This window comes from Acanthopagrus latus, chromosome 4 (genome assembly GCF_904848185.1).
Source record: "Acanthopagrus latus isolate v.2019 chromosome 4, fAcaLat1.1, whole genome shotgun sequence".
Lineage (NCBI taxonomy): Eukaryota > Metazoa > Chordata > Actinopteri > Spariformes > Sparidae > Acanthopagrus > Acanthopagrus latus.
Genome location: NC_051042.1, coordinates 20,334,201 through 20,360,591, shown reverse-complemented (window position 1 = coordinate 20,360,591; position 26,391 = coordinate 20,334,201). Strand labels below are relative to the sequence as shown.

Sequence of the window (26,391 nt, the reverse complement as noted above, 5' to 3'; positions counted from 1 at the left end):
AATGTATACAGGGAAAAATATGCTCTGTTTCTTAATGTTTGGGTCCCATACTTTTCCAAAGTGTAAAGGTGGCACATTGATTCTGATTTTATTATTATTATTATTATTATTATTATTATTATTATTATTATTATTATGCCCTCGGTTGGTTGATTCTCTCGGTGGGGATTTGTAGTCAATAATTCAAACAGCACTTGAAGGCAGCTGGTCTAATCTGGTCTAATCTGGGCAGGGACGTCACCAGATGAGGGATGACATCTGTGGAGACCAGCTTTCCTGTTCAAGTGAAATAAACGCAGCGCTGTTATTTTCAGAGACAAAATGTCTATAACAACTTGCCAGAAGGTTACTCTGATATCATGCTCTGTTCTCTGTGTTTCTCTCTTCCTGCCCAGAATACTTTTATCCAGAGGGAAAAAGGAGATGGGGCAGCCTGAGGGTAAGGCGGCTTATCAGATCATCATCCATCCATCCATCTCCATCCTGCGCCGATGTCTTTTTGTTGTTGTTGTTGCTATCGCTGCTGTTCTTGTTGCCAGCTGTTACTATAGGCCTACAGAGTGCATCCAGCTTTGGGCCCCATCGTTGTGCACACATTTTCATCTTCATGTTGCCCAATGTATATTAAGGAAAAAGAAAAGCTATTGTGGGATTGTGTGTTATTGTTATTGTTTGATGCTTTAACACCAAAGTACTGACTGATTCAGCTGCAGCATTTGTTGAGTTTGGCGGATCTAGAGATGGATGTGGAATTTGCCTTAAATCTGCACAACGATTTCTATACTTCTGCTTACACATATATACGTGTCAATCATAAATAACCACTTTGCTTCTTGAAAATGTTTTCTCATTCCTTATGAGAAGACTTTTTTTTTCCAAAGAGCTTAACCTGGTGATAGTTTAATACACATTTTTAACATTGTTATCAAAATCACTCAGTCATTATAGGGACCCATTTATCACATAAACCTGGAGAGATTAGTTACTGATAAAAGATAGGAACTTTCACCATGAACCGTGAAAGTGTTTCATGGCAAGCATCACTGAGACACATTTCTTGGATCTCTGTATCCACACAATATTTGCAGTTATTAGGATAGGTTATTCTGATGGGTAGCTGTGTCAAGGACATTTTACAAGCAATGTTATCTACATCACCAAATGTTGAAAATGCAATTTTCTTCACATCTGGGTAAAGATTTGAAGATGGACAGAGGAAGATTACATTTATTTACATTTTGTGTCTACTGACTAAAAAGACGACCAATTATCAAAACTCTTCAATACTGTTACTCTGACAAAACAAAGTACAGATAATAAAACCTAAATAACGATCACAAACTGATGCCAGTCAGCAATAATCAATAACCATAGGCATTATGCGGATCAACGAACAAATCAAGCTAAGAAAGGCTACAAATGTCTAACACATATTAATAACATGTTTCGCCAGACACTCAGGTATTTCTTGACTGTGTTCATCACAATCACAGTACTCACCTGGTGATTCATGACTCCTGCCCGCTTTTCAGTTCAAAGTTGTCTACGGTCTTAAGTTTACGCCTGTTAGCTAACAGTGGCAGAATGCTAACAGCCACCAACAGATGGCGCGTTTTGACTTGTAATTTATTAACTAATGTTTTGAATAATTGCGTGCGATTGTTTACCGTCTATTTCCCTGCTATTATGACATACATTCTTTGGTGAACGGCAATTTAAAACTTGAACGACACAACGTAACTTTTTTTAGCCGACCAGTTAGCCAAACAAGCACATAATGCCAATAAACGTCTTCACTGCCGCAGTAGCCCACCGGCTGAGCGGCTACGTAAGCGCTGTGATTGAACTCGATTGTAATTGGCCGAACTTGCTGTCAATCATAAACGGTATCATATTATTGGTGTACACAGGCACTGAGGGCGGAGAAAATCACTTAACAAGGAAATGTCATTCTAGCCAATTAAATCGTGAACATGACATCGCCAATGAAAGGCCTTGATCTATTTTGATTTAATTTTCTATTTTTCCATTAACTTTTTTATCATAATTTTATCTGACCGTTTTCCTAATTTTTGACCATATTTTATTGTCTCTGTGTTAATGTTTTATGTCTCATTTTATGTGAATAAGTGTCACTCTAAAAAAGATAACTAAAGAAAACTGATTGTAATTAATTGACATAAATTTGAATATTCAATTAAAAAAAAAAAAAAAGCCAATTAAATCGTTCTCAATATTCAGCCAAAATGTGAGAGGGCCTCCCCAGATTTTTTGATCCAAAACACGCAAATATTGACCTGGCACAAGTGAATGGGCTAAATGGGAAAACACTTCAATGTTGCGAGACTCTGCCGTGTTTGAAAATAATAATGAATTAGTAGAAAATTTAGAAAGTATCATATACCCTTATTCATTTCCCGACTGATTTCTAAAATGGGAAAAGAAGCTACCAAGAAGGCTGAGGACGAGGTCAATATGAGATATTTAAAATTCAAAATTTGTTGTAATTTTTGATACTGATTGATCTTTCCTCCTCCAGTTGGGCCTGGATTCTACCCTCCTGTGACCCGTCAGCTGTCTTTACCAGTGGACCCAGAAGGATGGGGTATGGACACTTCTTTCTCCATGACAAACGGTGCTGAAGCCATCAACGTCAAAGTAAAAGGCATCGTACGTGGCAAAAAAAGCAACCTGATGGCTCAAGTCATACCCATATACGGCTTCGGGATTTTTCTTTACATCTTCTATATCATCTATAAGGTAATTACTGCATGGTATGCAGGCTATATTAATATTCCATACTATGGACACTTCATATAAAGCACCATTTATGACTATAAAGTGTTATCATGCAGCTTTACACTATATCTATAAATACAGCATAACGAGGAATACCACAGGGATCTCTGTGACAACACTGTGTATCTAATCCACATGCACTGAAGATTCCTCTAAATCGATTGCTAACGTTGCTATGCTGTATGATATTTTTTATGTTTGCAGTTGACTTGTCGGGGGAAGAATACTAAATCAGAAAACTACACTACAGTCACTAAGGAGAACAAGCAGAGCAAGATATGTAAGTACCTTCAAGTGTAATTCCCCCCAAAAATGTTTTATCATGCATGGGGTTCCTACAAATATGATATTATAATACTAATATATATGTTTGATATTTGGCTTTTTCTTAACAAATAATCATTAATTAGTGCTACTGAGTGCCACAGTAAAAGAATAGCAAAATTTAAAGGGAGTTCGGTATACATTTACACGTCTGGGTATAATTTGCTGCTATTCAAAGATGTTTTCTCTTGTCGCTCTTGCAGTAAACGAACATGAACTTGCCAGGCTTCAGGAGAGGCTCCTACATACAGAAAGGATGATGGAGAGGATTGTCTCTGCAAAGAGTCGAGGTTCTGGGAGGTATAGACTTATTTTTTTCTCTTGACATCCCAGTTTCCACTGCCCACAGCAGAGGGAAAAAAATGAGTTCACACTGGGATAAATCAGCTTAGACCTGGCATGCAAATGAAGGGGCTGAAAATGAAAGGGAAAATTATTCTGAGGTGGAAAGGCCACTGGCATATTTTACTTGACAGCTACTGCTACTACTCTTCTTTAAAAGTCCTTAAGTCACATAATAGCGCGGGTTATGTGAAGGGAACTGATGTGTTTGTTGCGAGGTTGTTGGATAAGAATCCTGTCACTTTTGGGCATACTAATACTAAGTACGTGCTAAGTAGATAAAACTACTTTATAGACTTGATTTTTATTAGACACAGCTAATTTATAAAGAAAACATCTGTAATCAAGGCCTCCACTCACTCAGATCCCAAAATCAGAGTGATATACCCTTGCCGTGCCATCTTGCCTGACTCTCATTCCATATCTGTGTTGCTCCCCAGTGGCAGAAGGAGGAAGAGTAAAACTTCAACATCAAAGAAGGAGGAGAAATTACTCCGGCAGCTCAGACAGATCACACAGCTGATGCAAGAGGGCCGGTTGGAGGCAGCCTCCCCAGAGATGGAGGCTGAGCAAGTCCCCTACGGAGCAGACTGGGAAGGTACACACCTAAATCTGAACCTCAAAACTCCTCGAATTAAACTCGTACTTGTTGCAGAATTTACCTTCAGATCAATCTAACACATTTTTATTTGTATTGCTATGCAGGTTACCCAGTAGAGACCTACCCAGTGTATGACGACGACGACGATGACGATGAACGACAGAGATTTAACTCTTTTATCCTGGAGGAGCCCCAAGTGCAGCCCACTGCCGAGGCCCTGGCAGAGAGGATGGAGCAAGAGGAGGAAGAGGTCAGGGCAAGGAAACTATCCATAGTGAGAGAGGTGGATGAAGAGGACGAGGAAGAAGAGGATAAAGAAGAAGAAGAAGAAGAAGACGAAGAAGAAGAAGTGGAGGCAGTGGCGGAAGAGATGCAGGAGGAAGAAGAGGAAGAGGATGAAGAAGGGGTAGCAGAGAAAAGGCTCCTGCTCAGTCTTCCCTCATCTGAGCCTGCTGCAGAGAAGAGGCAGGAGAGACTCGGACTGGAGGTGAGCAGCGAGCTGCGGTGTTACATCGGAGGGAAGAAGCAAATAAGCTTTAGTGACCAGAGAGATGTGTTCCACTACCCGAAGGAGGAGTATTATGAAGAGGAGGAAGAAGAGAAGGAAGATGAGGTGGAGGAAGAGGAAGAGGAAGAAGACGAGGGCACAGAGGCAGAAGAGGAAGAGGACGAGGAAGCTGACGACGATGATCCAGTGATGGAGGCAGAGAGCCTGCAGTTCAGCTGTGAGGGTGGTCCCAACCCGGAGGAGGAAGCAGAGCAGGAGAGCGAGGAGTTTCTGTTCATGTCAGCGGCCGTGGAGGGTGACGGTGGGATCCAAGCAGACTTGCCGAAAGAAGTGAGCGGGCTGAGGATGAGGACCAGGAGAGAGACATAAAGGACTGTTCCAACCAACCTGAAATTAGCTTTTTGAACATTTGTTAAAACAAGTTCCTCAACAGCGCAATTTTACACACATCAATAATGTAGGCTTAGCGAATAGGTGACAGCACAGAGACAGGGACAAGAATTACACATTTTCACATTCACCCCAGATTTTCCATTTGAGTATGTGCAGTGTACTTACATTGTGAGGTATGATATAACACAATACCATCTTTCTAAATAAATGTCCCCCAGAGTTGCAGTCTCTTTGTTATGCTTTCATTACAGTGCACGTCAACAGTTCACTAGTACTTAGGTTAAGCCAGTTTATTGTGATCACTTTATGGCCTAGTATCACAAGAACTCAGAGAATGTTTCCCCAATACCCTGGCAGATACATTCGCCTTGAAATCAGCTGGTATGGTTCAAATGATCTGTCAAGACCCAAAATTTCCTCTTGATCCTCATCCCAATGTGTTTGTAATTTAGGACAGTCCCAAAATATGTCAGAAAAAAAATCTCCTACTAAGCAACATTCTCTCTTATCAGAAGGGCTCAGAACCATAAGCACAATTGAAAACGACTACTCTCATTCTCAACTTCCAACAAAATTCTTTACAGATTTATGCCAAGATGTTAAAGACTCTTCCCAGTCATAAGATTCCATTGTCGTGTTGACCTCCAATTCCCATGTTACTTTTTACATCTAACATATCATCTGTTGAGTCTATATGAACACGTTTTATTCCAAAAAGGACTTCTCACTGTGTTCTACAAATTATAGCCCCATAAAGTTTATATGTATATTTTCATGTATAGTCCCTTTTTGTATTTTCATCTTACATTTCATCTATACAAAAAAGTAATACATTATGAAAAGTTCAGGTTCAAGGAGTATTTCAGTATTTGCAGTTGTGTATTTCAATCAGAGAGTCAGACAGTCTGAACAGCACAAATCACATGAAACCTTGATCATTCAATTCTGGTTGCACAGTGCTGGACATGTCTTTCATGCAATATCTACCTCCATCTAGTGGTTAGATATGGCTTCACTCTTGGGTATATCCCCTATTGCAGTGATGCAGCATAACAGAATACACAGCAACATGATAAATAACATCCAGCGAGCACTGCAAATAGACTACCAGCAAGAATGATCATAGAAATATAAACCCTCCAGGGTGCACACGTACGGAGAGAAGCACAGAAGGCGAGAAGGTGATGGAGGAAGGCTTTTGAAAAACTGGTAGCAGAGCAAAGCCCATGTCAGTATATCTAGCAATTGTCAGCATGTGATTAAGCCACTCGCTGCTTTTTTGTATCGCTGCCTCTAGGATGTGATGGATGTGATTAAGTTACACTTTATTAGGCATTGGAGGGAAAATGGTCTTTTGCACTTGATCCATTCTCTCTGTTTAGGAGCAGAAAACTGCCACAACACAGAGGTCACGGACTAACTCCAGTAGTCAGGTAAGTGCACTCCATGGTCAAAGGCAATTAAGTGTTCAGTATTACTGGAGAAAAGAAAATGTTGCACTTGTAATGACATTATAATGGACAGAACAGTCTTAAACTGTCACAAGGACGTTTGGGGAAAATGGTTCAGTACCTGTAACTTAGTAAAACAGTTTGTCAGCACAGGCAGCACAGATGTTCTCATCAGGCCTCAGAGTCCCTGCAGCAAACATGGAACATGTCACTTTGACCAAGAGACCCATCTCTGTGGACATTCTTACTTGTCACACTCAGGTTCAACCAGAAACAATAATGGCTGCAATTCATTTAGATATTCCAGCTCCAGCCACCCACTGGCTTGACTTTTTAGCACACCTACATATGAAAAGCCACAATTAATATAATCATTTGCAGCTGTGCTTCCTCTGGTGGTCACAATGTCAGCTGTAGGAAAGGTCTACTTTTTTTCTGACATTAAATGGAAATTGCCATTTTATATTCCCTGCTTTCCTTACTTCCTTTCTTTTCAAGACATATCTATTAATACGAGAACTTTTCAATGGGTATCGCAAACTTCTACTGTAGAACTCTGACAAATGTCAAAGACACCTTTCTGGTCACAACTATGGTTGTCTGGTTACCAAAACTAATAACACAATAAAGACGGTCCTGCTTTTCATCTCCTTATTTAGCATTTCAGTGTCTATCTATTTTTAATAATGTATGCTAATCTTTCCCCATATACACAATCCAAGGGACTTGATAGAACAAATTGATGCTCCTCGTCACTAGATTTCAGCATTACTAAATGGTATGGAACTTCTGGTATAGTATGGTACAGTATGGTAAGGTATGAGAATGGTACGGTATGGTATTATATGGCAAAGCATAGTATGGTATGGTACGGTACAGTACAGTACAGCAAGGTACAATAAAGTATGATATGGTATGGTGTGGTAAGTTATGAGCATGGTACAGTATGGTACACTAGTCTTGGATGTTTTGTCGTTTTGAGAGAAACAAACACACTTTTTGACTTACTGAAGTTTTATTTTTTTTCCATGATCAAAGGACTGTGTCTATACCACCATAGTAAATTGTACACCATTTACTGTACATTACAACAAGAGCACTAAAAACAGAAAGTGACAGAACCTTTGGTTCCTGGACACATGTTTGAAAAGCAGACTTTACAGCAAGAGTATCAACAATTTTAAAATAGAAATTTAAAATAGTTAGCACACAATTGAGTACAAGAATAGCACATTTGATAAAGACTTCCTCATTACCAACAGTAACAACATCGGTATCAGAGATTGTTCTTTGCCTTCATTCAGCATTTTTTTTAAAGGTTGTAAAATACAAAATACTGTCATATATTTGAGAAAGTATAATTCCCCGTAAGGAGCGAGAGGAATACAATTTTGAGTAAAAATGTGAACAGCAATAAACCACATGATATAGAAACGTACGACCAGTCAGATGAGGAATGTACCAAACTCCCCCTCAGTTGAGCATTAAAATGAATCACAGATGTAAAGAGCAAGAAATGAAATATGCAAGTGTTGAAGCAGATTCGTACTGTTACTGTGTGTTTGTTGGCAGTAGGTCAATCTGTTTCCAGTTTTTTTTTTTTCCAGGAGGAGATATCAGAAGATATGAGCACAACTGGGAGCCTGAATGCCTTTGATATTTTATCTGCGGCACGATTGACAGTACAATCTAAATAAATCCTTTGCATTTACTGTAACATGTTTTCGGCCCTTAATGCAATTTAAATATATTTGGACTGAAATAACTGAAATGTTGTCAAGTGGATGTGAACTTTGGATTATTATTTTCTGGAGGAGCTGCAATTCCAGCTACTTAATCAGTCTAAACAACCTCTGCATCAGACATCTGAATTCAAAGTGGCTACAGAGAAATGTCTCATATGAGGACAGCAAGAGTAGCAAAGACCAATTCAATTTCAGCTCATTTCTATGGCCAAAGCGTAACACTGGAATTAGTCTTCAAAGGCACAATAAAGTATGTACAGCTATATCTCATCCACCACAGACTTCAAAGTAAAGTGCACCATCATCCTATACATTCACATACATGACACTGTGACACGATATTGTATATGGTACATGGCACAGTGTAGCATGACTTTGCCCTGTTCATGTCCAATGTCGCTAATTTGTTTTCTTATGGATACAAGACATATTCCTTCCCATGATGCTAATTCATGTGCTTTGCAGGTCCGTTGAGACAATACTGCTGAAATCGTTTGCGAATGGTAACAGAAAAACAAAACTAACATGTAATAAATACATAAATAACAAAATAAATATATTGTGACGTGCATGTTTGTTTTAATTCAGTAACTATATAAGAAGTAGTCATGCTTGAGCAAGAGTGTGACACTGTGTTTCTTGTGTGGCAGATTACATAAAATCCAACTTTTAAAACGTACAGATGTGTAACTGTTAGTTATAATTTACAGAAGAAAGAAATGTTAAATTTCTCTAACTACTACAGAAAGGAACAGTGTTTGTTTTTATAATGCCGGTACAGTACAAAATGATTATAGTTATCAAAACAAAGTTGATCTTGAAAGTGGATAACTCTTTGTGCTTGTTCTTTTCCGCTGACCAAGTCCATCCCGAGGTCCCCCCCCCCCAATGCACACACATACAGACATAAAACTTGAGGCCCATAAAGCATTTTGGGATATGCAGGACTTTCAACGTACTGGGTAATTTGGATATATCTCAAACCTGCCCGAGAGATACATTAACAGCCCTTGTTGAGAGGACAGATGGATCAGTTCTCCACTGAACTTCAGGCTGGGATCTATTCACAGGCCAGCTTGCTGTCAAAGCTGGAGAGCGCAATGGCAAAGGCTTGCAGGGCACACATTGGGTAGTTATAGTCCATGGTGAAGACATCCTCTGCCACACGGCCGAACTGCATCACAATGTAGTCAGCTGCAAAGGAGAAGAACCAGGAGACACATTGTGGATACATTGCTTGGCAACAATACTATGGAATAAAAACTAATGAAACAAGTAATTCATCCGTAACAAATAACTACAGGCAGAGAAGATTGCATCTGAGTTGATTTTGCAGCTTTCCCCTCCTTACCTAATTAAAATGCATCACATAAGTCATTCCTAGTATCCCAGTCCTACTGTTTTATTCATCTTGCCTTAACATGTGGTGGTGTGAAGTCTCATTTTGAAAGACCTGCATTTAAGGTCACCCTGGTCTACACTTTCCTGTCTGTACATTCAGAAGTAAGATCTTTTCCATAGTTTTTAAAATATTTAATATAACCACGTAGATGTTCAACAGTCAAATGGTTGTTCTGGCAGGTAAATGATTAAGACTCTGACCATATAACCAAAACCTTTATACTGTCTGTGCAAGAGATTAAATTAAATTTGTAATGATTTTTTTTTTTTCATTTTTAATTTAATAACTTAATGGTTATATTATATTACATGTTGCTTGTTTTTGTATCTATTAATATCATTCATGCATTTTGTAATATCCCATTTGCTCAGTATTGAGAACTGTACGTTACGGTATTGTTAAAACACAATTATAGCAAATAGCATCTTAAAAAGAAAACCTACAGTGTGCCTTGTTACTTTACTTGGTGCATATTAATGAATGCATTTCAGCACAAATACTGATCATGACCATGGAAAAAAAATGTTGCTGATTGGCTGGCAGGCATCCTTTAAACAGTGAGAATGAAAGTCTGGTCAAGTCAGTTTTTTGTATATGTGTTGCCAGTTGACAGCAAAGGTTTTCTTCTGTTTCTTTTAATTTTCAAAATAAAAGTAGCAAAAGTATTTCAGCTATCATGTTTTCAACCAGTGTGAATAAGAGTCAATTGTATTTATATAATGCCAATCTGCAACAAAAGTTATGTTATCATTCTTTTAATTTTCAAAATAAAAGTCAGAAAAGTAGAGGTACCATTGTTTATTTGTTGATTTATCTATTTGGATATTCATTACCTGCAACCCTCTGACTGAGAATGATTGTTAGATTTGACAAATACTAATAATAATCAAGAATAATAATATAACTTTAGTTGCAAATTGGCATTATATAAATAAAACTGACTTGACTCTCATTCTCACTGGTTGAAAAGACTGACCAGTTGTCACTTTTAGCATCAGGTCAAATTGTTGTGTACTATAATTTCCGTCATTTAGTATAAAAATAACTGGGCATGTATACAAAACACCAACACTGTGTAGAGGTTTGGAACTCACGGTCGTTGTCGTGAATGATTTGGAAATTCTTGACGGAGGCCTGAGTGACTCTGCCGTGGAAGTTGAGCACGTAGGATTGTGTGTCATCATTCCACACAGGCGTCTTGTTGTGAAGTTCAATCACGCTCTCTGTGCTCTTGTTCTGCCACCTGGCCAGCAGTGACTCATGGTCCTGTAACGAAGAGGAAGAGAATTTCGGACGAGGACATCGCAGACATCAGAACGGTTACATCAGAAGTTAAATCAGTTGGCACAGGTGTGGCTATCAAGAAGTGAGGGAGCACATACATTACGTGGACGAATGGACACTCTCTCGTGGTCCATGTTCATTCCAGGAATGATGACGCTCATTTTGCGAGGTCCTTTGAATCCTAAGACATTGGTTTCCTAGAGTTAAAAGAAAATAAACTGTACATTATCTTAAATATCAAATATGTCACTCTGAAAATTAGCAAATGTTATGCTACTGTGGACCATTAAAAGTGACCTCTGACCACAATAAAGGATAAGATCATTCTCCTTAATAAACATATGATTGGATTTTTGAATGCATGCCCTGACTTCTCACTTAGTTAGATGGATGTCATTCTCTGATTATATGAGCAAGACTTTTGAAATAGAATTCTCCTTTTCAAAGGCCACCAGACGCATTAACCTGGATGATGTTTTTTCAAAGTCAATAAAATCACACATACCTCTCATATTAAATCAATAAATCACAATCATTGTTAAGTGTTTTTTTTGTTGTTGTCATTACTTTAAACTATGCAAGGTCTTATCAAGCATTATCACTGTACATGCAATCACGTGTATGTTATTGTCAACATTTGTCTTCCAAGGTATAACAGAGTAGAGTTTGGGGTTAAGGTGCATTTTGACCAACTCACATAGCAAATGGCTGCTAGCTCTTGGCGCAGGTTGCTAGCTTCGAGGCTGGTGGTGCTCTTCATAGGGTTCAGACCGCTGTCGTATACAGTGAACTTAGTTCCCATTAGGTTAGACCTGCAGAAAAAAACATAACAGAATGAGGAGGTCTCATAGCCTGCCTGAGAGAACCAACATGGAAAGAGCCTTTCCCAGTGTGTCTGTGTAGCCAAATTGTGTAATATGATAGTAATGGCAGAGATGAAACATAACAAAATAAATGTACTCAACCACTGTACTAGTAGTATTTTCATTTTTGCTTACTCACACTTCTCCTCCACTACAATTAGGAGGCAAATATTGTACTTGGTTTCTGGTTACTGTCTGCTGTATGCCACATCAGAGCCAATGCAGCACATTCTCAAATCTTTATTTAATCCCAATCAGATAACAAAAAAAAACCCAACAAATTATTCAGATAATCACAAAAATTCAGAATTTTGATTCAGACCCGATAATCCACGAGGCCAACATAGTGTAAATATGTCCAATTTACCAACCTCTTTGTATTTTTGATATTTAACTACATTTCATATGAGCTGCTTCAAGAGTGGCACTCAAGTGCTATTCAAGTGAGTGACTTTCATTATTACCACAGTAATATTTTAACGCGATATCTTTACTTTTACTCATGTGTGACTTTTGGGTATTTCCTTACAGCACTGAGTAATGGATGCAATAATATCATGTTCTAGGTGGAAACATCAACTATTATATTATATTGCTACAAATAGACAGAAAATGTACCCAATTTGGATTCACTTGTGAAATGCCCCCTGAATGTCTCCTCTTACTAATACCTGATGCTTTTCTAAGAGCTGTACTCCTATTTCATTCTCTCAAACTGATATAATCATGTACAACATTCGAGTATCTTCTTGTTAAATGTTTCCTTTTAGTGCCAGTGTTTAATCTATAAATCTATATAATAATGGCCTCACCCCTTCTTGTGACTGATTGTTTAGCAGTGATGTAGCTGTTGTGCTCTGATGGAGGTTGCTGTTGTCGGATTGTGGCTCAGCAGGGATTGATGGCCAGCTTCCCAGCAGGAGGACGATCAGATCCAGATCCTGACAATGAGTCATTGCACCAGAGGGGGAAGCAGGAGACCAGTGTTTTGTTTTTTTAGTGACTTCTTACCCTAGATAGCTGCCTGTTGATGAACGCTTACAGAACGTATTCACATGGCGTTAAACATTTATGTAACTACTGCAGATAAAGAATATGTTCTACTGATCCTGTACCTTTAAATCCTCGACCTGAGATGTCTAATACTGCTTGTGGTGTGGAAAATGCTGCACTGTTGCCCTGCTGAGAAGTGGTGTTCCTTAACTCTCCCACAGGGTAGTATCCAGTTGTTTTATGCAAAGACCTGTGTAAATAATGCGTATCCTGTTTATGTGTGTATGTACTTTTATTAGTTGAAGATATGTTTCCCCAAGCAATTTACCAAAATTTTCCACAAGCCGTTACACTTCTCACCTCTCATGGTGCAGAGTAGCAGCACTTCATTTAAATACTGCACCCAGTGAATTTCATCTATAGTTAACAGCAGTCTTCCCTCAGGTCAGTCATTCTCACAACATGACCTTTTGATCACATCATTTCTAAAAATGTTTCTATGTTGAAACCAGAGATGTATTTTGAATCAAACTAGAATGCTACTCAATAGAGCAACCAAGGCAACCAAGTTGAATCCAAAATCATACTGGCTGCCATATAGTGACAGAAAACATATGTTCATCCACTAGATCAGGATTTTTTATTATCCAGATCTGCATCAAATTGTACTCACTCATAGAAACCAGCCAGAATATGGCTGATTTTTTTTATTTTTTTTTTGTTAGAAAAAGAATCATAAAGAAAGGGAGAAAACATTCCTGGATCCACAACCAGTTCCACACAAAACATTAATGGGGCCAAGATCCAGCAACAAAAAGACATGAGTGAGAACATATCGTTCTTGGTATAGGTAAGAAGAAATGCTCTAAAAAGCTTATTTACCATTCATGTATGATCCATATGAAAACTGCCCATACATAATATAAATTATTTGCATTTCTGTTATGTTTATATTGAGGCAGTGACTGTAAACTCCACCAGTGCAGCCTTCATCCTCCATCCTCGCAATACATAAAAAACGCACAACAGTGTAACCAGTAACCAGGAAGCTTACTATATATGTGCATCTTATTTAAATAATATGGTTTCATGAAGGCTTTCCATGAAGGCTGTTTATACCTCTGATAGGCCACACCTCATTTAGTCCTCGAGGGCAACTCTTGAGAAGCACTAGATGAAAGGTCACTGTTCATTTAAATTTAGATCACCATCAATCAACTGAGATTGTGATTGCAAAGGTTTGAGAGTGCATCGACCAATGGTGATGCCGGCTCTGAAGATTAAAGGCTGCGCAGAGCCATATTTGATTAAACTCCCCAGGAGTTTCCATGGAGCCACAAATGCAGCCTTGAAGCTGTCTCTGAAGATTATGTCACTACTCACTTCATACCAGTCTTACTGTGGCCTTGCTGGAGTTTACAGCTCATGGACATGTACGAGAAAGGTATACACAGTACAAGACCTTTGAAGTGGTGAATAAAAAAGGCCCACACAATGATAAGTGTGTCTAAATTATACATTTTCATGAGGTAACAGAGTACAGGACATTTGGTTCTTTAACTATATGGTTGCTTGAATTATGTACATTAATCAAAAGGTGTTGTTGGTTAACAATCCTCTCCACACATGTAACATACGTAAAAAAAAAAAAAAAAAAAAGGAAATGTGTTGCCACATTAAAATCCTTAAAATTGTCTTTCTCCCTTATTAAGTAATATATGAATATGTATTATAAATTCAAATGCTAGACACAAGATGTCCATCTCTTCACGGTAAAGTCCATTCTCAGTGTCTGTGCACTTGGGTTGGATGTATTTAAAAATTTCAAACCAATTTTCTGTAATAAGGTTTAATACCAGACTGGACCAGTACTACCAAATTTCATCACTACCTGTTGAACATGACTCAGCCGCTCACAAGAAGAACATAATTCAAGTCTGTGAATGACAGCTGCACTTCAGTCACTACATCAGGGCAACTGTAACACATTGTGTTTTTTAACAACTCAACTTTACTTTTCTAATTCTCAAATTTAATATTAAAATAATAAATAAAATAAGACTTCATAACACATGACACTTGACAAAAGATGACGGAATCAACAGTTGAAGTATGAAAGCATGATCCACTACACATTTCTGCAAATGTTTCACAATAAAAGCCTTGTTAAGAAATTAGCCTTTCTGTTCACAGAAACACTTCAGGGCTTTCAATATGAAATGGATAAGGGAAGTGCTTAAGTTTGCATTACCAGCGTAATGCAGTAACCTTGACAGAGTAAACCGGAGCAGAGGATTAAAACAGGGCTTCACACTGCAGAATACAAAAAAACACTAATAAGCTATAGCATAACCTGCGGCGACTCCTTAGTGATGAGCGTTTTCTCTAACAGACATCGGTCTTGGCTTCTAAACTACTCATGATGTCACATATCATGCTTCTTAAAATCAGACCGTCACTGAGAACAAGGAAAATTTACTTTTTGAGCAATGAATGTGAACATATGAGCTTTCTTGTCAAACTCTGCACATACTGTACATACATCATTCTACACAGTGAAATTCAATCATTCAAATGCAGAAGAAAAACAGATGTTTTGAGTGAAAGGGGACTTTTCATAAATGAGCTGACATATGCTGATTTCGCAGTAGTTCTGTGTGCCTCCCTTTGGTCTTACTAATACTGTTTTTAGGGCTCATAAGAATTTATAAATGAAGGAATGGGGCCAGACTCCAAAATGTATTTTAATTATTTAGATGTGGAAATGTATTCTCGTTAGATTCAATCTCCGTTAAATATTAATAGAAATTTGTATCAACACTAAGAACAAGGCCTGCAACAAAGTTTGGTAAATAATGTTTAATTATTACTTTGAAGAAAACTCAAGCAGCGGTGCACAAACACAGGTTTAAATAAGGATTCATGGGCTGCCACGATCGTGAAGACTCACCTCAGTTTACCAATGAAGCTCTCTCCACCTCGGGACAGATCAGTGGGGTCAATGGAGATGAGGTAATTTGATGTTTTACTCTTTTTCCTCTTCCTGCCAGCTAACAGGAACACCTGTGACGAGCCAAGACAGAAACCCGATAAGTAAAATATGACCTTTATTGGACCAGCATGTTGTGTAGTTTTAGCATAGTTTAGAGGAGACCTATTACGCTTTTTCAGTTTATTCCCTGCCTTTGGTGTCTTATGCAGTTTCTTGTGTATGTAAAAAGATCTTGAAAGTTAAAAAGCCCAGAGTCGGCACCAACAGAAACTCCTCTCTCCCACAGAAAAAAAAACAACTCCTGAAATACTTCTAGGATTGGTTAACTCTGCTCACATTAACAAAGCTTCCACTTTTTTCCTCACCTTCTTGCCATCTTCTCTCTCCAGGTGAAGGTAGTAGGTGGGATACATGCCTCTGTCCATGCCCTTCTTATCTCTGGTGATTCTGCACTTGACTCTGACCCCCTGTGGTGCAGGTCGAAGGGAAAACTCCTCAAGGTCATCTACATCGATGGCAGGCTCATTGACAGGTGGGGTGGGCGCCGAGGCTACCTCCTGTGGGTGAAACAACAGCCCGCTCAGGGCAAGACCCCCACCCCCGTGAGACGGTGGACTGGTGAGTGATGCATTAGAGTTGACTTTCATTAGAACTGAGTAATGAAACTGAAGATCAAATCACCCACTGGGACTCAGAATGAGCACACTGTGTCTAAAATAGGGACCGGTGTGGAGACTGAATGAGAAGGATTAGAGTGGAATGAGGAGCAAAAAGACACGATGGTTATCACAAGAACAATGCCAGCTGCAGAGGCTCTACACACCAGCATTAGAGGAAAATTAAACCCAAATATAATCTGTGAACTCAAACATCAAGCAGATCCAAGACTCTATGGTTACAAATAATCAGAAGTATGCAAAAAAGACATATCTATTTCAATGTTTGATTACATGAATTGTACATTAACATATACAATTGCCCACCTGGAGCATCTTACAAAGCTCTCTGCCTGAAGTGTATATCTGCTTACAAAATAAGAGTTGTTTTCTTTTCAACATTCAAACCGTATAAGCATATAAAGAATCTCTATGAGATTATTGTTCAACCACCTGCACACAGTATCATCAGCACTGTAACATACGCAGCTAAACTTTTTGAGACGACATCTGTGTAAACAAATGGCAGGACAGAAACAGCAAAGCCCAAAATAATTCCAATGTTCTTAAAGGAAGAAAAAGGAAAGCCAAAAGACAGCTGCACTGTATTTGTACTGCCACGAATAGTCCACCTGTTGATTTTTTCTTTTTCGGCCTGGTGAAGTCACTGTTTGCCAGGCAGCATTAATACTCATCATGCAAAGAGTTTAAATTGTGTGCGGTGAGCTTATTTTTGTCTAACCTTGGATGATTTCTTGCTTGTGGCAGAGCCTGGTCTTGTGTTGCTATTGAGCTGCGAGGAACTGGAGCTTATTTCATCATCATCGTCCTCTTCTTCATCGAAATTCATACTGCTGGATATACCTGGATATACAGACAAGGAAAAGAAAAAAAGAAAAGAGGTGTCGGATTTTTTAGTCAGCTGCTAATTGGTATCAAAAGTAGCCCTAACAGGAACACATTCTCACTTCATAGAGCGTTACGTAACAGCGCTCTCAGCGGTGGTTAGAAACTTCTGTAAAAAAAACGGTGTACATAGTGTCTTCTCCAATCAGTCTGGGATGATCAGGGTTTCCTGAGATGAGCTGATGTTTCAAATCCCCAAATCCCCGTCTAAGTTAGTTGATTAGGAGGAAACTGCATCACTGCTTTGCTGTGAAACTGTTTTGTGGACTGCAGAACTTCACATGACCTTTCCACTGACAAGGGGGTGAGCAGATAAGGATGGAATTTTCTTTTTTGGGCAAACTGACCCTTTAAGTTCACTTGAGCTCCGTAGTTGCTCCCATCTCTGACATTATAGCAGGACTGTCTATTGTCTCTGCCTGTCAACTACAGTAGCGATTGTTTCACAGACTCAGTTTGTGAGTCAGGTCATCTAACGTTAAGGAGGTATAATGTTAACTATTCTGGTCCAGCACCTTTAGAAATGATTATCATTATCATTACATCATCATTATTATATATCATTATATCATTGTAATAATGAAAATGGCAGTTGCAAGGTATGTACATTCACTGCAAATAAATGACCATTAAAGACATTTTCATAAATGCAATATAAGGAGCCAAGCTAGTGAATTACACTGTCATGATAAGGTAGTAACGATCATTTGAACTGCAAGATATTTTTTCTTCTTGACGCTTCTTCACGCTTATTGCCCAAAACCTAATGACTTATTTCTTTCTACATCTATCTCTGTTTCTGTTTGATTTACACTTCCTGTCCTCCTGTTAGGATTTTTCCAGTCTTTTTACACGTGTTGATTAGCCCCTGCTAACTTGAGCCTGTGTTTTCTCCTTGCTGTTCCTCTGTGTTGTGTTTGTACATGGTGGCTTTCTTGTTTGTTGTTGGTTTTTGTATTTCTAGTTTTTCTTGGATTCTCTTTAGCCTGCTTTCAGCTGTTAATGAAGCTTTGTCCTGTTTTTCTAACCAGCCTGCCTCTGTGTCTGTCCTTCATGTAAAACATTCTCTCGGTTAGAATAAACAAAGCAAAACAGAACTGAAGTTGTGTCTGAAATCATTTTCGATCTGCAACAAAGCCATTTTATGTAAAAAAAAATTCTACATCAAACCTTTTTAACATGATCCATCGTGATCCATACTGGCAGATTAGTCATTATGGATCTGTTAGTTAAACAATTTGTGATTCATTTTGAAAAGTGCTGCAACCCATCCAAAGAGGAGGTGTGCATGTAAAAGGGAACAGAAGTGCAGTATTTGCAATTTATAGTGTCCTCGATAATTCCAATAATGGAGAGACTAGTTTGTACACTACTTTTTGCAAAAAATCTCACCCCGCAATGGTTATGCATTTGATATATGTGTAACACTGTGAGGGCACAAACATATGATTTTGAATTGAAACATAAGTGTCCAAGATATCAGCGTACTGCTCAGATCTCTGAGTGTGTTTATGTAAGGAATAATGTACGCGTGTACTAGCTTTCCATGTTTACAGTAACAGAAATTACCGTGGCAGATAAAGAGGTCAGCGTCATACATTACTGTCTGGATTATATCATTCACACACTGAGGTTTAAAATGGCATTTTCTATTTCCAGTTCTTACATGATTCAGTGAGTTTCAGCCTCCTACCCGACACACACACACCTCAGCGGTGGACCAGCTGCTGTGGGTGTAAATCTCGACTCGAGCTCATGCTATTACAGATGCAGTGACAGAACCTTTTTTTTTCTTCTTTAAAATGCTGGTGGTACCTTTCTTGAGCATGGTGACGCGGAGATCCTGTTTACTCTGCGACTGAGTGCAGCTCATGACGGGCTCAGCCTCGCCCTCCTCTGCGGCGCTGTGGCCCACCGTCAGGATCTGGATCTGACCGTCATCCTGCTGGGAAGCCAGGCCATCGATCGCTGCTGAGCCACAATCCCACAAACAGTAACACAAGCTCCATCAGCGCTACTGCTCAACGAACAGCCTCTCATGTTACACTACATACAGTCGACCAATTAAGTTGTTGCCATCGAAATACAACCAAATACAAGCAGGATGTGATGACACTTCCAAATCTTCCAAGAGTGTTTTTGTGTGGGTGTGCTTGTGCATTCTACTCATGTTTGAAGTAAGTGTTTTCTCTCACTGTCTTTACTATTTGCTCAGCTTTTTTGTGTGTAAGAGGAGGAACATTATGTGCCGTGTAAATGCACCTTATGTCTGTGCCTTTAAGAACAGTTCATTACAGTTTACAAGCCTTTCTCTACTTGACTCGTGGGATACAAGTTGAAAAAAAAACCACATTGCACTGCTTTTTATTTATTTCTATAAACCCAGTATTTTATGAAACATGTAGCATTCCTATAGTTTGTTATCACATCTTCACTGTTGGGATCCAATGTAATTAATCAAAGCAAAGGTGCATGAATAAATTGTAACGTAATGTTCTCTGAATTTTATGGTACATACTAACTATTATTCAACTATTCAATTCAGTTATCAAATGTTTTAATTACATGTACATTTTCCATCTCATTCTGGCACATAAAGTCAATGTAAAGGATCACATTTAATAAAAATGTCTGTCAATGTGTATGAATCAAATAACTAGACGTGTGATTCATGACAGGAGGCAGAGAAAAAAACTATTTCAATGCATAACTTTTATATGAACAATACTTGAGTGATAAATGTTGGAAAAGCTAGCTCAGTGTGTCACTTTACATTGAACTAATGTATTAAAATTAGAGGGAAAATGTACACATAATTGAGATACTTAAAGTCACTGTTACAGGCATTTTATTTAACTTGTCTCTAGCTGTTTTGTTTTGGTCTTTTTAATCCCAATTCATTTGACCAAAGGGGATCTTATAAAACTTTTTTATTGCCCTCATGTCAGCAGATTCTAATGTTACCTGAAAAATGACACCTTCTATCTCTCTCACTGGTCTAAGCCTGTGGGCAATTTGTTTAAGTTGTTTAATGCTGCTAAACTGTGGAGTTCTTTGTGAAATAGAATTTGTGATTTTCCGCAATGGTCCAAAGGACATGACGTCGTCTCAGCGCCTCTCTCCTCTCCGCTAACGGAGAGCAACGGTGGCTAGCATTGGTTTAGAAATGGAGTACGCTGACATAAGAGCCGGCTACCAGCACAACACAGATGTCAGCCAGAGACCCTTTAAACCAATCTTGTGTCAGATATTTATTTACGAATTGAAATATTTTATTAATGGAGCAACTTGGTGAATTGCTGGTTCTCAAAGCAGGGCATGGGGACCCCCCAGTGGTCCCTAAGGGGGTTCCAGTGCTTCCCCAGCAAAAAGAGGATTCATTTATATCCACTTGAATTGTATTCTTAATTAACACAATGACATAATGTATGATTATTTTGGTCGTGGGTTCCATACACCCTCTGTAATTAAACATCTAAAAGCACAATTCTTAACAAACTGGGGACCCTGGGACAAAATCTTGTCAAATGGGGGTCCGTGGACTACTTTTTGGCATTTCCCAAAGCTGTGAGAGTGAGACGGACAGGGAGTGAGACAGATCCATCAGCGGTGAGTTTTTCTGACGCTACTGGCCTGATTAATGTTTTTACCCTAGCGGAATCGCATCACCTTTTTTTTTTTTTTTTCCTTTCCTTTTTCTTTCTGGGACAAAGTCATTTCAAAGATGAGCATCCACCCTGTGTCACATAGATTGTGTTCGCCTTGTGTCAGCTCCTTGTTGTCCTGTACCAGATCCCTTTGTGTTGAAATCTACTGGGAAGTATTTTAACTATCACGCTGCACGGTGTTCAGCCTGCAACAACATCAATCAGAACATATAGTGCACCATTTCAACTCTCAACTCGGTTTTTCCTCTTCCATCTTAAGACTGATTAACGTCTCTATGGGTGGTGTGTGAGGAGGCCGGCGGCACTCACAGTCGCATATCCTTACGGACATTTGAGCTCTGACAACACGGCACCACAGCGGCAGCTAAGAGCGCGGCTTCACTGGCTGTTTGTTGCCAGATGTGGGTCCAGAAATCAGCAGGCGGACCATTATGTGAGGACTTTAAAGAGGACTTCAACAGACGGCCTCAGCTGCTGGATAATAAGGACTTTGCCTCTTCTCTTTCACACTGTGGGTTGATTCTAATGACTTGGATCAGCTTCTTGTTTTGGTGTTTGGTGCATATTATGTGAGACAGAGAGCAACACTTTTAAAAACAAAATAAGAATGCAATAAAGGCTGTGTTTCTACAGTAAATACCCCCCGTCTGTTTTGTCCTCAGCGTCTTGTGCCTTTTTCCGACCACCTCCTCTGTAATTCAATCAGTCTGTCCACTTCTCTCGGCTCTAATTATTCTTCACTCCTGTCTGTCACCCGTTCATCTCAATACTCGCAGGCTGACCTTTGTGTTTCCCCTTCCTCTCCTTCTTCTCGCTGCCCGTCTGTGGGGTGGAGCTCGCCGACGCTTTGCCCTTTTTGGCCGAGCGAGGCGGCTGCACGTCTGCTGTCACCTTCACCTCCTCCTGTTCAGCTTCTTGCACTAAACGCAGGAGTCGGAGAGGAGCAGCAGCACACGGAGGGTGAGAAGGGCCGATGGACAGAGAAGGAGAGAAGTGGAAGACAGATTCAGGTGACAAGAAATAAATTAGAAATATAAATATAATATGTCTTCTGATATAGGATAAGCATTATTATTTGAGTCTCTGGCATAAAACAATTATATCAAAATAAACTACAAAGTCATAAATGTTAAGCAAACAATCTTTGCAGGATCAAAAAGGCAACTGTTGAACTGGTTTTTTCAACACCTGGGGCTGCAGCTAATTACAATTTTCATTATCGATTAGTTTGCCCATCTAATTGTTTGTAAGAAATGTCCATCCCAATTCCTCATAACTTCTTTAAAGTCTTTTTTTTGTCAATGGAAAACCCAAAGATACTCAGTCCAGCATGATATCAAACAGAGGGAAGCAGGAAATCTCCATTTTTCAGAGGTTGAAAACAGCATTTTCTTTCATCTTTGACTAGACCTTAGAGCCCAAACTGTTCAATGTCATGGGAGCTGTTGAATAAAATCACCATTCTCTTAGAGAATAAATCAAATCCACTTGTGATTGTTGTGTTGGAGGATGATGAAGTTATTATTACACTTCTTTCCATCAGTGTATTAGCCTACTGCAGTTAAATTGTGTCAATATAATTGCTTCTCTCTGCATCAAATAGGACAGTTTGTGGCCCTGAGCCCAGCAACTGGCCCTCAGAACGGAGGATTAGATGGCTGCTCTGGTTTTCTGGGTGTAGATAAGGAGACCTCATCAATCCCCTGACTAATACCACTTCTACTCTGGAGTGGACAGATTTGCAGCAGCACAGTGTAAAGCGCCTGCAATGGATGATCCAGTGTGTTGTATTGGTTCCACATGGGCTGGTAAAACTAGCAACAGTGTCATTATTCACAGTTTCAATAGTTTCTGTTCTGTGCTACTTCTGCCCAACAACCAGTGTGTTTACATTTATACATAGGCTGTCATAGGTTTCTACTGTGTGGACATCTACATTTCATTTCCTTTCAACACAACATCTCATGTCACAATCAGAACATGTCAGTGAGCGGACTTTCATGTCAGGAGGTGGGGGAGATAAAGGTGCAAACCCATCTCCAAAATAAGTGTTCGCCAAGTACGTTTCTGCAAAACCACAGAAAAGTTAAAACAGAACGGGTCTATATGTTGCAAGTTTTACATTTGTTTAGGCTGAATTTTCTACTGGCTGGAAACCATTTGACCATTTGGTTAGGAAAACATTATAGCCACGTTTAAAATGTCTGTTTTGTGACCACGAACATGGCCGGAGATGGTCTGACTACCTGCGAAAAAGTAGTTTAAAAAAAACAGCAGGTAACATCTTTGGGTCTCTTCTAGGTGAACAAATACCTGCTTTTGATGCCTAAATGATATTCTAAGCCATAAAATGATGTTGTCCCCAACTTAAAACAGAAAATTGAGCCCAAAGAAATGTAAAATTGCAACAGAGAGAAATGTTTCAACAAGTCCATGGTTTGCAGAATGTTACTTGACAAAATCTACTTTGGCGATGGGGTTGGTTAATTCTAGTTCTATTTGGGAAAAGACACAAAAACTGCATGAACATAAAATCTCTTTCAGCCCAAGAACAAACGCTTCATGTAAATAAGACAGATCCGTCAGAGAAGTTGCCGGAAATCTTTATTTGTTCAGTGCAGTGTTTCTTAAACGCTCTGCCTGAGCTCTCTGCAGAGTTGTGCTTACCGTGGTAAATGGTGCTGCTGTTGCTGCTGAGGTAGGATTCCACCAGCGGGGCCTGTTCCTCGCTCTGTTTGGTCCGACGAGCGCGAGACCTCCCGTCCACATTAGACTGGACCATCAGAGGCTCCTGTCTCTTCTTCTTCTGCTTCTGTTCAAGGAGCGCTCGCTGTTGTGTAGGTCGCACGTGTGGGTGTGCACAGAAAGATGCCCAGATTAAAAGAGAAATAATGAAGGAGCAGATTCATCATATGGAAACATTGCATCCTCCTATTATGCATCGTAAATTAAGTTAAAACAAACATCCATTTCCTCGCACAGTGATTATATGAAAATGTAGCTGCTAATTGTTTAAGATTAACTCAATTATGGTCAGTAAACCATGTCAGCATCTTTGGGAGGTAAATCTTTATACTCCTCTGGTGAAACACATAAATCCTCAGAGATAACACAGAACACAAAATATTTTTCCTCTTGTACTGATTTGTGATAAACACTCTTGAGGCCGCGCAGATTTTCTTGCAGTTATCTTCACACGGTTTTTGGAGAGAGAGTGCTGGATTTAAGCAACTGGCAACAACACATTCTCAGATAAATCTGTTGAGCCAAGAGACCAATCTGAGGATGTTTCAAGGATGTGCTGCCTAAACCTCCCGGACCTGAGGTTGGATATAGCTATTCATCTGGACGATCTGTCAGCTATATGCAAGTCTTCAAACCAGAGCTCATCAAATATTGAAGGTTTCTATTAGTGGAGAGTTCAGGCTGCAGAGCATCCGAGCTCTACAGAATCCACGTAAAGCTCGAGTCTTTGCCAAGTCGGCGATGGCCATAACAGGAGGCGCATTTACACGGCACGGAGATTTGAGGGTTAAGGCGTTGACGTGTGGGCCAGCACCGAACATAAACTTCTGGATAAAAGGTTTCAAAAGCACAGATATGACCAAGCTTCTCTCTTTTATAAACAAAGGTAAACAAGGGATAACCAATCAAAAAGATGCTTTGTATTAGCATCACACTGCACTCTAAGCCCTGACGAGCGAGACGTTAAATTAAGATGTAATACATTTTCATACCTAAATTAGTCATTAAGATTTAATTACTTTATGGTAATCAATATAGCTATTAATCAATAATAATTTCTGATGTTTAATAATTAATTTGTTAACATCTTGCTGAAGTGATTAATGAGCATAAGAATGGTATTTTTAAATTCATTAAAGCACGGATAAAAAGCTGTTCACTTGCGTGTGAGGCAGTGCACCTGAGAGGCCTTCGCATTGATTAATTATAAAAAGACCACAGGAGCATTTGATGCAGCTCTGACTGCACGATTGAACATGAATGTTTTGATTACAGAGACTCTGTTCGTCTTATTTACTTGAGAAAAAAATATCTAGAGATCAGAGACCGACAGCAGTTCGCACTATGTAAAGAAGAAGGGCTGAAATGGTTGAGCTGCAGCCAGGGCACGATGTCGCTGACAACAAACAGTGACAACTGTTTGAACAGTCTGCGGCTGCCACACCAAATCTTGCACTCTATAACTCTAAATCGTGATGTAGTAGAGATTACTACTTTTCTTTTTCATTTTGTTCTCACATTCTTTCGACCTTAGTTCCTTTGCTCCCCTCTCCTCATTACTCATTTGCTCTTTAGTCTTCGTCACACCTTGTTTACTCGCTTAGGTTCACCTGAGCACTTCCTATTTAAAGACTGCACACCAACTCATTCACTCTTTTCACCCTCACATGATGTGGCATTATTAGTAAGAGGCGTTTGCTACTCTAAGTACTTTTCCTGCATCAACTGTGCTTTAACTGAGAACTCGTTTGACTTACTGTATACATTATATCAAGTATTTTATTCATATTTGGGGGATTTTGGAGAAATAAATCTTTGTTTAAAGATAAAAGTCCTGAGGTTTCCTGGTTCTCCCTGTATTCTGATTATCGTAAATGACAGTGGTCAGCTTATTCTGATTCTCCTACGTAATGTATGATCAGAATACATGACAAGCATACTGATACCTGTCATTAAGAGTTTGAATCTCGTCATTTAAGATCACTTGAGTATAAATGCTGCTGGCATCGTTTGTATCATTTATCTTTTATCCACTTTCTTTAAACATCTAAAAGTCATTACTTGCTGTACGGGGTACATCTAGAACTTATAAGACCTGTAATCACTGATGGAAGTGAGTTAGCACATTTATTTTTTTTGGTTTTTTATTTTTTTGTACTTTTTTCTTGACAATTTCAGTTTGTTTTTGAACACTTAAAAAGGGGGGCATAAAAATAAGGTTCAATCACAACTGACAGTTGTAAAACTTCCTCCTGAATCTAGATTATCATAATGTCTTATAATATGAAAGGTTTGAAAGGTACTGATGGCTGATTTATCAGCATGAGATGTGGGTATATGTACATTTTCTTTTTAGGACAATGGACATGTACACACAAATAAAGCCCAATCAAAATACAACATTCTTAATCTAGGCTCTGACATGTTTTGTAATCTTCAATATTTCAGAGCCTCATACAGTGTCTCATTAGAACAGCACTCAGAGAGATAACAAGTCCCGGCTGGCCATTTGTGTCCCCCATGATGGAGCAGCGGAAGTTTGTGTCATGATAAAGCTGCTCCGTTATAATTGATTTTGCCGGTGTTACATCATTATCAGAAGAGCAGTGAAGGATGGTACGAGATGTACCTGTCTGTCCAGTTTCTGCTGCCGGAGGTTGGTGCCCTCGTCGTCTAAAGTGCTGCAGAGAAATTGGAGAGAATGGTGTTAAAAGTGCTT

At 39.2% G+C, this 26,391-nt stretch overlaps 3 protein-coding genes across 14 annotated transcripts in view; 1 reads left to right on the top strand and 2 right to left on the bottom strand.

Annotated features, from left to right (window-relative positions):
* Positions 1-1,827, bottom strand: part of LOC119017640 — a 189,350-nt gene extending 187,523 nt beyond the window's left edge. For all 9 annotated transcript variants that reach the window (XR_005074498.1, XR_005074499.1, XR_005074500.1 and 6 more), the window contains exon 1: positions 1,501-1,827. Coding sequence is in view for 1 of the 9 variants with exons in the window: in XM_037094451.1 (XP_036950346.1) it covers positions 1,501-1,512 (12 nt within the window). In the remaining 8 variants the exon portion in view is untranslated. The remainder of the gene's footprint in view (positions 1-1,500) is intronic.
* Positions 1,828-2,017: 190 nt separating this feature from the next.
* Positions 2,018-5,162, top strand: ric3a (RIC3 acetylcholine receptor chaperone a). Its single transcript, XM_037094450.1, has 6 exons — positions 2,018-2,469; positions 2,540-2,760; positions 3,004-3,079; positions 3,327-3,423; positions 3,906-4,063; positions 4,171-5,162. The coding sequence occupies exons 2-6, from the start codon at positions 2,608-2,610 to the stop codon at positions 4,941-4,943; spliced, it is 1,257 nt and encodes a 418-aa protein (XP_036950345.1). The 5' UTR covers positions 2,018-2,469; positions 2,540-2,607; the 3' UTR covers positions 4,944-5,162.
* A 2,252-nt stretch (positions 5,163-7,414) lies between these two features.
* The window catches only part of tub (TUB bipartite transcription factor), a 56,161-nt gene continuing 37,184 nt past the window's right edge, over positions 7,415-26,391 (bottom strand). For 3 of the 4 annotated variants that reach the window (XM_037096397.1, XM_037096394.1, XM_037096398.1), the window contains 11 exons: positions 26,302-26,353; positions 23,595-23,757; positions 21,710-21,847; positions 19,075-19,230; positions 17,096-17,217; positions 16,063-16,254; positions 15,656-15,768; positions 11,547-11,661; positions 10,948-11,046; positions 10,660-10,831; positions 7,415-9,357 (listed from right to left, as the gene is read on the bottom strand). In XM_037096397.1, coding sequence (XP_036952292.1) covers positions 9,224-9,357; positions 10,660-10,831; positions 10,948-11,046; positions 11,547-11,661; positions 15,656-15,768; positions 16,063-16,254; positions 17,096-17,217; positions 19,075-19,230; positions 21,710-21,847; positions 23,595-23,757; positions 26,302-26,353 — 1,456 coding nt within the window. In that variant the 3' untranslated portion in view covers positions 7,415-9,223. The remainder of the gene's footprint in view (positions 9,358-10,659; positions 10,832-10,947; positions 11,047-11,546; positions 11,662-15,655; positions 15,769-16,062; positions 16,255-17,095; positions 17,218-19,074; positions 19,231-21,709; positions 21,848-23,594; positions 23,758-26,301; positions 26,354-26,391) is intronic. The other variant, XM_037096395.1, reaches the window with a different exon arrangement.